Source organism: Vitis riparia, chromosome 17 (assembly GCF_004353265.1).
Source record: "Vitis riparia cultivar Riparia Gloire de Montpellier isolate 1030 chromosome 17, EGFV_Vit.rip_1.0, whole genome shotgun sequence".
Classification (NCBI taxonomy): Eukaryota; Viridiplantae; Streptophyta; class Magnoliopsida; order Vitales; family Vitaceae; genus Vitis; species Vitis riparia.
In genome coordinates, this window is record NC_048447.1 from 17776464 (window position 1) to 17790081 (window position 13618).

The 13618-nt window shown below is 35.5% G+C and overlaps 1 protein-coding gene and 1 pseudogene across 1 annotated transcript; one reads left to right on the forward strand and one right to left on the reverse strand.

Moving 5' to 3' along the window:
- Positions 1–326: 326 nt before the first annotated feature.
- On the forward strand, positions 327–6231 carry LOC117905006. Its single transcript, XM_034817860.1, has 5 exons — positions 327–1076; positions 1911–2066; positions 5356–5454; positions 5550–5705; positions 5828–6231. Exons 1-5 carry the CDS (start codon positions 516–518, stop codon positions 5960–5962), a joined length of 1107 nt encoding a protein of 368 aa, XP_034673751.1. The 5' UTR covers positions 327–515; the 3' UTR covers positions 5963–6231.
- Positions 6232–7735: 1504 nt separating this feature from the next.
- On the reverse strand, positions 7736–13207 carry LOC117903972 (annotated as a pseudogene).
- Between the last annotated feature and the right edge of the window lie 411 nt (positions 13208–13618).

Genomic DNA, 13618 nt, shown 5'->3' on the forward strand with positions numbered 1-13618 from the left:
CTTTAGCCATGAGCTTGCTTCCAAATACATACAAAAGTTAGAGCAAAGTCCATTGATGGTTTTTGAAATGTATTCATTGGTTTGAAATTATTTTAATTTGGAAACTGTTGAAGGCACTGTAGCAGACTTTGTTGGAAGAGTGGGCATCAATTTAGCATAAAAAGCAAACAGAAAAAAGCAAAAGTTAGTAAATTTGAAGATGCCAGAAGTCTCAGACTGCTGTTTCATGGCTATTCACACAAATCCAACAAGAAGACAAACCTGACCCCACCAAACCCAACACCAAGTAAATAAAAGAAAAAATAAAGGGGGAAAGAAAATAATCAAAGGAAAAGCCCAAACCCCACCAGCAAGCTCTGCCATTAAAGCTAATCAAAATCCGTTCTCTCCACTAGCTTTACAGAATCGCATTCCGTAAATCTCTTTGTTATATTTGATTTCTGTTTCCCTCTGGGTCTCAGCTCTCAAGTCTATTCTTTTTTCGCAGAGAGAAATTGTGTTTTTAGTGTTCAATCATGCCTGTTGTTGCAGAGGGCTCAACAGTGGCAGAGCACATTAGATTGAGAAGACCCAGAAGCCAACCCATCCCAGACACAGATCCAAACCCACAAATTCCTTCTATAATTCAATCTACTCGTTGCAAATCCTCTATTTCTTCTCTGCTTTTGTCAACATTCTCCAACACCAACGCCAACACCAATGAGGGCAGCAATAACACTAGTGGTGGTAGGAAGAAGAACTTCGCATCTGCCAAGTTCAGGGGACTGGGCTGCGCGGCGTCGTCGCAGGTGTCGGTGCCGGCGGTGATACGGACGTCGGCAGATTGGCAGGCGAAGAAGGTGAGGAAGAAGAAGCAGAGGAGTTTGCAGCAGCAGCAGAAGAAGAGCGGCAACAAGGGGGTGAATGCGGTGGCGCCGAACCCACCTGCGGCTTCTGTTGAGTGCGTTGTTCCTGATGTTTGGTGCGCTCCTGGAATTGGGTTCTCTGCGGATGCTGCGTCTGTTGACTGTGTTGTAGCCAGAAGGCCTGCTTCAGGAAGAGGGAAAGTTGATGGAGACAAGATCAACCAGAGGGAGGTCTCTTTCTCTCTCTTTTTCTCTCATACTATATGAATGTGGTGGAGGCCAAGCTCATCTTCATTTCTAGAACATGGGTTTGTTCTTCCATTGATTTTCTTGTGTATCTCTCTGATATTGTTGGTGGATTCTAGAAATATATCTCCTTGTTTGGAATATGGAGTTTGGTTTTCCTTCTAGATTTTCTTGCATATGGGTTAATTTCCTATTCTGGTGGGTGATCTGGATTACCCACATAAATGGTGGCTTTGGTCAGTTGCTTAATTGAAATCAGATGAAGTACTTTGTTGTTATTTTGCTGCTGCTGCTGTTGTTTTAATTTAATTATTTGTTATCTGAACTGTTCTAGCTTTCTTTTGTATTTATTTCTTGGTAAGGACTGATTGGTTATTTGGGGAAATTTTAGGGTTTTGTTAGATTGATGCCATCTTTCTTAATTTTCATCGAGTGACTTTGGATTTACCTTTGTGTATTATTATTATTTTTTTGAAATCAACCACTTCAGTTAGGCTTTCTGAAATCTTGATAGAGATACTTTTTTTTTCTTTTTTTTTTCTTTTAGTTTTGTCCCAATCTGGGTTTGTAGTTTCCTTACAATTTCAAGGTTTCATTCCGTTTTTTTAAACCAGGAGTGGCTCATTCTTTATCACTCATCATTGAATTTGATTCATATTCTAGACCTTTTAGCTGATTATCCTTGTGTTTGGTGCTCTGATTTTCTGGTGTCTATGGATTGCTTTAATAAGAAATTGATAACCAGCATTTTTGTTGTCAATGATCTATGAGACTTTGTTACCTTATTCTGAAGTTTCCTTATTGGTGTTGCCTTTGCAGCGAGCTTCTTGCCCTACAAGGCGAGCAACAAACTCTGAGCACATCTCTTTTCATGATTCTGACCCTACCATTGGAATGATGCGCCCGGGATCAGATGTGTTTGGGCCTAGATATTACCGTCATGTTCGACATCGCTCACCTGAAGGGCTTGCAGAGGTATGGCTATATTCATCTTCTTAATATTTTATTTGCAACATTTAGACATTTCTTATTCTCAATTACAATTTAGTTTTTCAGACTCTCTTATCTTCCATAATTTGATACAATTCCCTTTTAGATCCCTCAGTTCAATTATGTTTATCTTAGTTTTCCATAAAGTTCAGAAAACAAGTTTATGACAGCTGTTTAGCACACGGTCTCCTGATTTTCGATTTTGCTTTATTTGGTAAACCATACAGCTTTTCTGTATGAATAATGTCCTGTTTTGGAAGAATGAAATATATCCATAGTAATGCTAGTGGTATAATTGCACACCATCTTTTCTAGGGCATACTTGCTGTTAAAGCACAAAGTACCTATATTTGAGTTGAAGTTGTGTTAGCCATGCTTCCCTTCGAGACAAATGATTAAAAGCTCCTTCTTCCTGTTAACATTTTCTGAATATAATATTGTCTGCAGAGAATGCCTTCTGAATGACCTATTGGATCCTTGCTTGTTGGTGTGATCCCTTGGACATGTATCCAAATTTCACTGTTTTGGAGTGTAATTTCAGTGCTGTTGTTATGAAGATGCATGCTTGTTAGGATACCCTAAATACTAATCCAAATTGCTTATGAATCCCAATAACCAATAATTGGCTATTGACATGGTAAGGAACTCATCGAATACATGGAATCTCTCTGAAAGCTTCTCTCTCTCTCTCCAACCCCCCCTCCCAAACCTTTTCTCTCTCTCTCTCTTTTGCGCACACATAGGCATCCCTACTTGTTTGTTTGAAGCTTTGCTAGGAGGGTTTTAGTGATTGACTCTTTGAGCCACACAAGCATATATGTTTTGGAACCACTATGATTAAGTGATTGTGTTGTTTGAAATCAGATGTCTTTCTTCATGGCATGTTGTTGAGATCTTGTGCAAGTACTTATCTACTGCATGAGGGGAGGAGGAGAAGTGCAGCAACCAAAGGAAGAGAATCATGTTATAAATGTGGCATTTTTTCTGGCTTGTAACTAATCTCCTTCACCAATGATATTTAGTTTTCAATGATCTATTTTATCAATGTGAGATTGTAGGAAAAGAAATGGAACCCTAAAATTGTAGGGCAGTTTAGGGTGGTATAGCTGTTTTAAAATTCCAAATTTTCCTTTCCTATTGATTTCCTGGCAACCAAATGGACCATACTCCATAGTAGAAAATTGCTAAAACAATTCAACTTATACTTTCATGGACGCTTTTAACAATTCTCTCAATCATTATAGCATTTGAGACAAAAAGTTTGTAGGACATTGATGGGACAAAAGACCGCAAAGATAGTAGGTGTATGTTGTGAGAAATTACACCAATTAACAATATGCTAGCAGATTTTGCCTTGGATCAATCAGAATGGTGAAAGGGATTTGTGTAGCTGTACCTAGGAAGTAAGGACAAGTCTTTGTTGAGACACCTGGAGTTGAGTCGGATTAACAGTAATACTACTTAGGATCTAGCATACTAGATGCAGTTTCACTGTACCTAAACCCCTTGGAATTTGTATTGGGATACTTACTCCAACAAGAATAGAAAGAAGAATCTGTAACTGTGAGATAAACAGATCATTCTATAGTTGTGTGGAAACAATTGTAGCAATTCAAGCATATGAAGGCTTTTCATTTGCTGGCTTTTAGAGGGCTTGACACTGAGCATTCCCAGGTCATAAACGAGATACTAATCTCTTGCATGAACAAAATATTGAGGGATTCTCTGTATATAGTGTGACAATTTTTTTATTGTGGTGCAAATTATAGGGGTGTGCATTAGGTTATTCTTATCAATTCCTTTGTAGCATCTTGAAACATTTCCTAGTCATCAATATGTGAAATAGAAAGCTAATAAACTCATGTATTAGTTGCATATATGCTGCCGAAAGGGAAATGGCTTTATCTATTAGAATTTGGATGGATCTTTAAACATCGGCTTGCTGAAGCTCCCCTTCTTGGTCCTTTTAACTTTGACAAGGAAAGAATGAAGGAAAGAAAGGAAGAGAGAACTTACATAGGTAAGTTCACTGCTTTACTCTAGTTATGCTTTTCATGAGGGGTGTGCTGTTTGATGCCTGAAGTACTTTCAGATTTAGGATTAAATTGGGAAAAAAAAAAAGAGTCAGGAAACACTGGCTAGAACGAAATTCTGTTGGAAGTGTGGAAATAGGTTTGGAAAACAATAAATTTGAGTGATGCAATATTCAAGAAAAGATGAAGCATGTCTTGGAAATATTCAGGAACGATGCACTTTCTTTGGCAACTGTTTGTCAATTTTGTGAGGTTTAATTACGGACCTATACACGATTGCACACGATGGAGTAAGGTTAGATCTATTTGATTGAAAATTTACCTCTAATTTAAAAAATATTAGAATAATTAGATAACATTTTTTGTAATGCTGAAAACTGATTAATGCATTTTCTGAATAGTGGTACATGAACTTAGCTATGATGTGACATGATGTGATTGAAAATGCAACTATTGACTTGATTTGGACTCGTGGAGCTTTAGTTAAATAAGGGAACTCTAATCTTTGGTACATGTAGTTGGCATTTAATGTATCCAATATAGACTTTGGTTTCAGATGCAAATCAAGGGCTTGCAACATTTAATATCTAGGTAAGTGTTGGCTATGTGCTATCCAATAACATTGGGAATCTTGCATAGGCTATCTTTAGAGCTATGAGATAGTCATAAATAGCTTGATGTGTGACTACAGCCTACAAACATTTATGATTATTATTTTTCTTTTTATTTTTTTCACATAAATACTTGTTTCCTCTTAGAGGACTTACATATAAATAAACATCTTTTTCCACTTACAAGATGTAATTGTCATGTGGCTATAGCACAAATGACAAAGAACCCTGCTTCCTACCTTGGAGGACTGGGAAAATCCAAAAGAGAAGATCATAGTATTATTAGTTCTGACTTAACGAAAAGGGATTTTCCAAGGCCAACAACCAAATGCACCGAAGTGTTTCTGATAGCTGATTAAAAGTTAGGTCAAAATTAAGATACCGTTTAGTGAGTTTTTAGCTTATCCACCTTCCTATAGAAGCTTCTATCACTTGTTTCTTGTCCATTAAGCTTTTCATTAGGCATTTTATTCTGAAGTTAATTTGGCTCCCTATGAAAAAAAAAAATAAAAAAATAGGGAGGCTAATTTGGGATTCTTAATGGATTAACAATATGAAGGAATTCTTAACTTATATCTGAGTTCATATGGGATTTTATACACATTTTAAATCAGTACTGGCTGGGTGCAGATTGTGTTGTTTGAAAGCAACTTCTTGATGGGAGGAAGATCAAATGGACATGACCGATACAGGGACTGGAGACTAGATGTTGACAATATGTCATATGAGGTATGTAGTTTTCCCTCAGAACTACATCTTCCCTCGTTCTAATTAGTTGCATGCATATGTTGATACAATTCTCCTATTCATGGTGGGGCAAACAGGAACTGCTTGAGCTTGGTGATCGAATCGGGTATGTGAGTACAGGACTGCAAGAAGATGAGATTGGTCGCTGCCTCAGGAAAAGCAAACTCTCAATTTTGGACGAATTGTCAGCACACTTACCTACAGAATTGGATTGGAAGTGTAGCATTTGTCAGGTGGGTTTACAACATATCGGTCTCTCACCCTGAGTTCATTTTCTTCTTATTTGGGTCTGCATTCCTGTTATTTAGTTATTTTTAGTTAACTTGCTTCCGCTACATTTTAATTATAAATACAGGAGGAATATGAAGCAGATGATGAGATGGGAAAGCTGGAGTGCGGACACGGCTATCACATAGACTGCATAAAGCAATGGCTGGGGCAGAAAAATAGTTGCCCTGTCTGCAAGGCTACAGCAGCTGCCCAATGCTAATTGCTAAGCTAAGACTCCCCTCTGGTTTCTGGGTTCACCTCCACTTTGTGTATAGATAACAACTTTAAGTATAAGCAAGAGAATTCATTCTTTGGTGTGAAGCTTCCTCTTCTTTATTCTTTTCCCTTTTTCTGCTGCTTTGAAATGATGAGCATTTTGTGGGTGCCAGTTCCATGTGATTGCCTAAATTTATGGTTCTGGAAATGAACGAGGATGATTACAATCATTTACAATTTTTTTTTACTATTAAATAACATTACTTTGCATATGCAATCCCCTGCACTTTGATATTGCAATCATTCTCAATTCAGTGATTTGCTTCTCCTAGAATTGGGTTTCCCTAATGTCAAACAGGGCATGAGGGTTTTCTCTGTCCCCTCACCATCTCTCTTCCCAACTAATGATGCCATCAGGCCAAATTTTCCTTCTCTGGTTTTCTTGCAAAATAGATGGTTGACAAAATTTCATCAGTGTAAATTTTTTCTAGAAGACTAAAAAAAAAGTTTAAAAAATCATGTGGGCATTAATTTTTCTATATTACATCGTCCATTTTATAGAGAGGACACTACAAAATGAAAATCATTATTCTTATAAAATCATAAAAAGAAAAGTATTGAATATTTTGCTCCTCAATATAGTCCCAACAAATGATGAAAATATTGGGATATGTGGACGATATATGTGTGCATCGGAGAAGGTAGATACGATATATAAGTAAGATATATTGTCTGACGGAAATATCGATAAATATCGATGATATATCGGTAATCACGGATATATCGGTGATATAAGCAAAATATCGGCCATGGAAAAAATCGTTGAAATTTCAAAGATATATTAGATGTATAGGAGATATATCAGTGAAAAATTGGTAAAAAAATTAAATTATTATAAATAAGTTAATTTTAATTATCTTATAATTTATTTTGTATACTAATTAAATATAAAACAAATATAAAATCATAAATAAAATTATCAATATTTTTAAATAAAAATATTTTGTATCAAAATATACCAATATTTTTAAATAAAAATCATAAATATATTTAAATAACATAATTAGTACATTTGCAATAATTTAGTTTTAAATTAATAATTTTATTTTATTTTGATATTCAAGTGTAATGATAGTATATTGAGCATAAATTAACTAAGTACATTTTTAAATTAGTATAACATTGAATTTAAATTAGTACATTTTTACAATTAATTAATATATTTTCAATATAGATAAGTAAATTAACTTAACATAGTAATATATTTAAATAACATAATTAGTATATTTATAATAATTTAACTTCGTAATGAGTTTACACGTACAAAATTCACATATCTTATCAATCAATACTATATAATTAAATTTAATTTCATATCAATCAACACCATATAATTAAATTTAATATCGTAAATCATATCATACATATATTAATTTCTTCAACAAAATAACTTTAAAATATCTATTATGCTTCTAATTTTATTTTTAAGAATTTTTTCTTACATTTTCATAAATTTTGATGAATTTTTGGTCTATCGATATTTTGTGTCAAAATATTCGTCGATATATCTCCGATATTTCTATAAAATTCAAATACCGATATATCAATGATTAATGATATTTTCATTCTTAGTCTGAACAATTACTGATTGCTTATTCTTTTCTTACATTGCTTTATTTATGAATTTTATTTATTTATAATTTGATTAAATTTTTTTAAAATTGAAAATTCTAAAATAAATAAATAGGTAGGAGGGGGTGGGTAGGTATAGGAAAAATTTATTGAAAAACACAAGTCTTCCAGCGGAATTGTGTTTTTTACTTTTCTATATTGATATATGATATTGTCTTTACAAGTGATGAATAGAACTAGATACAACAGCAACATACTTACAGCACATGTACAAATCTCCACATTTTTCTTGCATCACAAACTGATCAGGGATTTTGGAGTGCCCTCTTTCCCTTGGGATTTTGCAAGCAGGAAGCTTCTTTTTTCATTGACAAAAGAATTCAGTGTTAATGAGAGTTTGGGTATAGAAAAAATAGGCGATGCAGAATATAAGCCTCCATAATCAATCAGGCCATATCATGATGGATGAGAAATTTAGATAAACATGGATGCACTTGATCAGCTGCCTGCAATAGGAAAATAGAAAAATGAAGCCATTATGCAAACCGTCAAGGAAACCAAAAAATACGAGACCATTGTCAAACCATCAATGAAACAAGCATATTATATTTCATATGCAGAAATATCTTCACCCCAGAAAAAGGACAAACAAAATAGCATACATACCGAAGGACCTCCTACTAAGTCATAGTGACCATAATGTGGACCATCTGGTTCTCCAAAAACTTTGTAAGTAACTAAATTCCCAGGAATGTGCTTGACTGTCTCTGCCTCATTGAAGACATCAAATACAGGAAAAGAAACAAATAAAATGTTACTTGACAATTTAGAGATTGAAGATGCAGAGACTATGTCAATTATTATTCTACCATATACAGCTTCAGGTGGACAGACTCCATCTCGGTCTCCTGCAATTGCTAGAATAGGAACATTGCTTTTACGCAGATGATGCTTATAAAAGAAAGTTCCATTTCTGTCGCGTAGTCCACCCTCTTGGAAAGCTGTTGTTAGCTGCAAGAGGAGCTTAGAGGGTACTGTACCTGCAAATTGTAATCCGATTGTCAAAGGATAAGAAAACTAAAAGGTTTGATCAGAAATTTGAGAGTAGAAATTCTGATTTAATAATGATGGTCTTTTTAAACTAGTCCATTAATCAATTCGTCCAATAGAATGCATTCAAATAATGAGATCAGTGGATATGGGTCATGAAACAGATGCTCGCTTGATTGGATGGTCACATCCACAAAATGTTGTTAAAGACACACATTGAAACATACGAGTGTAAGCCCAAAGATGCCCCAAACTTGGGACTTCAAAATTTTCTCCAACATTGCATTAATTGTTCTAAATTCTCTTCAAGGCTAAATTTTAACTTCTAATCATAAAACAAATATAATATGATAACTCATTTATTCATTCAGTATGTGTAACAGAAGCCTCCAATATCAGATCTCTTCCCAATCATAATCCAATTTGCATGGGTGCTAAGATGACGAACTTTGCTATATGATGGAAGCACAATTTAGGTAGATCTGATGCACTCTTAATTACATGGGACGGTACAAGAAGACCCATTACCAAACTATTAAGGCTATTCCATAAACCCAAGATACAGAATGAATATCAGAGTTTTCATCATTATGCCTTGTTATCATACAAGGTTAAATGAGTTTCCCAGTAGTTTCCTTTTAATTCAATTTCAATTGTTAAATTGTATTCCACTTTGTATCATCATAATTTTAAAGCTCAATGGGTTTCCTACTTACCAAAGTTGTTCAAGACAAGTTTTTCAAGTGACACAGGAGGGATCTTCTGTGCAGAAACCAGAGAAGTTAACCAAGACAATACATAAGGAGGACGAGACATAAGAGGATGAGCAGCTGCCAACAATGCCCCTAATGGAATAACAGGTACATTTAGAGCTTGTGCAGGATCAACCTGTGTGCCATGGTGAATTAACATAAGTTTCTTATCACATTTGTGTAGAGCCAGATGGTTTCTCAAGATGAAACAGTTAAACTTGGTTCAAAGGAATGTCTTTCATTTCACTTGCCAGGGGTAAGAGCAATTTCAGTGATGATTTTGAAGATGTGAAGTCAAGTGATGATGCCAATGTAATGACTGATGCCAGCCCAGAATCCCTTCCTTCAGAACCTTGTAAGTCAACAAATTTTAGCACACAAATAAAAACATTGTCAGCCAATTTCACAACAGAACCAAAATTGCAAATATTCATAACTTATGTTATTCTAAACCTTGTAAGTTGACACACTAGTATTATTAAATAACAATATAGAATCTGAAACTGGATAAATAACCAATATACCTCACCATATAACCTGATTAGCAAATGTTTTATTTAATTCTGAAATTGTCAGCCTGCAAAACTAAATCCAAGATCTTAAGATGGTCCACGTCTAATACAATTTTCCACCTTGTTGACATTGCTATGGAAACTATTTTAAAGGTTAACTTTTCCCTCATTTTGACAGGAAAATCAGAGATTATATTGTAAATATTGTCTTTCAGAAACAACAAAATGTAATTCGTTCTTTGCCAACATCAGCTTTATGGTGCCAGTGGCCGATGCCATTACAAAGCATAACACCACTGGAGGTGTCCCTTTATCCTATAATTACTGGTCAGCTTTAATCTTTTATTGCATGAACATAGATATAGAACATGGACAATAATTCAACTTTTTATGCCTGCTAAATTCTTACAAATACCAGTCCGATACTTTTCCCCTTCCCTTTTCTCCTAAATACAAGAAATAGCTCATTTATATCCAGACAATTACAATCTGTTTCCCAGCCTGTCCAATTTGTGGTCCTTAGAAATTTAAGCTTCTAAAAGTTGCCCCTTCAAAAGTACCCATTATACTGAAAAAGGATGAACAAAGAAAAATATAGAAAAAAAAACATTTTAAAAAGAAACTTCATTAACAAGTTTGTACAGAAAAATGCAGAGGTATGGCCTGGATAAGGGAAACAAATCTAGATGATGAACTTCCAATGTGAAAAGATAGCAACTAATTAACAATATCAGAAAGGAAATGCTCACAAAATATTCTACTAACATTTCATACTTCAAAAGTGTGGAATCAATGTACGCCACAGGTGTTGGAAGCAATTGAAAGGTCAAGTTATACAAACCATCTCACCAGATTGTGAAAGCATTGCATACAGCAATATACCCCCCATGGAGTGACCAATTGCAAGCAACTTGCCATCCTTTGGTTTGCATAGAGTCCTTATATACTCCATCTACACTGACAGAACTACATATTGTAATAAACATTCAAGGAGAATAGATTTATATAGGATTGGTTCTAGAATGAGATTCCAATCACATATATCAAATATGGAGAGCACAAAACAAAACGGAATGTCATCAACCAAAGTCAATATCATGAAAAAATGTCACCTCACCGCTGCAGGCACATCCTCTTTCATATGGTGATCAAAGTCCCAGTTGTACTTTAAAATCAGGTCAAGTTGCTTTTGGAAATCATCTAGTAGTGTTAAAAAAACCTCCTTCAAGTCAAACAAGGGTGGTGAAATCGTCCATTGACCTTCTTTAATAATGTTTACATGCCTTCCACTCATATCCCTGATCTGACTAGCAATAGAGAAGTTTTGCCTTTCTTCAAATACACCTGAAAGTTTGAGCCTACTATCATTGAAGGATTCATATAACTGAGCATCTTCCATGAATATTGATATTTTATAAAAATAACTTAGCAGGCATATTCCTTGATTTGACCTTCATTTAGAAACCTAGAGAGCTTTTGATATAAGTGAGTAGAAGTTTCTGACAACTTTGACACCGATTGTGCGTCATCAGATTCAACCACCATTCTTTTTCCTTTGACAGAAGGGATAAAAGTTTCCACAAGAGTGCCAGAAATTACGGTTGATGGTGCTTCTGCAGGAAGAACACCATTTGTTCCTACCCGATCAGACATAGCCTTGAAAGGCTTCTTAACTTCCCTGGATTCCCCTACTAATGTGCTCAACCCAGCACCTCGAAGTTCAAGAATCCATGTATCAAATCCTTGGTTGGACAAGTAACGTGCCAAAGAAGACTGCAAACAGTTCACACGCATCAGCTAAGCAGTAAGGACAATAGAACAAGGTTGAATGACAGAACAATAACTATAAGTTTGAACTTTTCCTCTTAACATATATAACAGAGATCAATGCATAATCACATTTGATATTCATAACAACTTATGGAAGCAGAGCATGGCATAATTCTACTTAGATCAAAATAATTAACAGGAAGACAATTATGAAGGCGCAATTGATAGTTAGTAAATACTTAAACCTGTATCTGAAGAATCTGGAGAACTAGAGAGTAATAGGCTAAATTAACCAAAACTGGCCTTAGTATTTATAATTTTATTGTCAACTGAAGTGAAAGAGCGAGAAAAATCTCCTGTAATTGGGAGTACAGCATCGAGAACACCAAGCCAAAGAAAAACCACTTTAACACTTCCTTTGTAAGTAGGAAAGTGCATAAAGACAAGATATGGGTGTCATTTGACTGATCAGACTCCTAATTGCTTGCATTTAGCATTAAATGGGCCATGTGAACAAGACTGATTCTAGGCCTCAGATGGGCAATCAATCTCTATATGCATGCAGTGTCAATTGGGTAGGCAATAAAGCCATGTGGTAATAAAGAGTTAGGTGCTTGCAGTAGACTCAATAATTCATGGGAGCCAGAGCATCAGCTTTTCAGTTGGACTATTAATATGTTTGGTCCAAATATATAAATGAATAAAATCAAGAGTATCCACAAATACGTTTATTCTCCAAAACAAAACAAAAATACAGAAATAAAAAAATTAAACCAAAATATTGAGAGATAAACATTGAACAGACCTCAGGAGCAAGATCAAATCCAATAGCATTGGTTCCAATGCCAGACAACAGCAACAGCGGGTGATTCCTCCGCTCCGCCTATCAAGCATCCACTCCACAACGCCCGATTAATACATGCATATACAGAGAGAAAGAGAAAGAGAAAGAAAAAGAAAAAGAGAAAGAGAACGAGAAAGAACCTTCGGAGAAGGTGTGTACCGCCACAGAGCGAGGCTCCAGTCGGAGTCGGCGACAGCCACGCGGTGAAGCTCATCCGCAGTACAAACAGAAGGCTTGTTCACATGCGCTTCCCTCGCCGCCGCCACCAATACCGCCGGCGGCCTCAACCTCGGGACCGACGAGCCGGCCCTCGAGACTCGAAGTTGTCGTCTGGACCGGAACCGGGCCGGGCAGAAATGGGAGAAGCATATGGGTTCCGAATGCCGAAGCGCCATTTTCTCAGGAAATATCGTCGTGCGTTTGATTTGAAAATGAAGTCATAGGCTTATAGCCTCCCAAGTTGTGGTGATTCTTATTCACGCATAGAAACAGTTATTTTGTTGAAGGGATGATTTGACTTTGTGGTTGTGGAGGGTGGGAGTCGTGGGACGGTTGGGCAAGTTTGGTTACTTCAAATGATTTTTTGGCTGGAAATGGTTGATTCATAATAGGGACAAAGTTCCACGGAGGACACGTATCCAATCCACGTCTACTTTTTCTACTCTCAATCCTTCAAAGAAGCTCACATTCTGCGGAGATCTCTTTGTTGCCTATGTTATTTTATAGCCATTCTTCACGTGAAGGAGTAGTTTTTTTTTTTTTTTTTTTGTCTTTTTTTTTCCCTGTGCCGTCACAGCCTTCTGCAACCATTTGTCTTCATGCTACAAATTGTCAAAAGTCAATAGAAGAATTTTTCTCCAGAGGTAGGAAAGGATTACACTCTTATCATATACATATATTTCCAGTGAAATATTAAAATATAATACCTTGTTTATATGTAATTTATAAAAAATAACAAATAAAATAAAAATACTTTGTATTTCGGTATTTAATATTAATTTAAAATATAGATTAAATTGTATCATAACATTTGTCATTTTATTTGTACACGTGATGATATATAAGGTAAGTCACCATCCATAGGGCTTTTAACTTTTAAT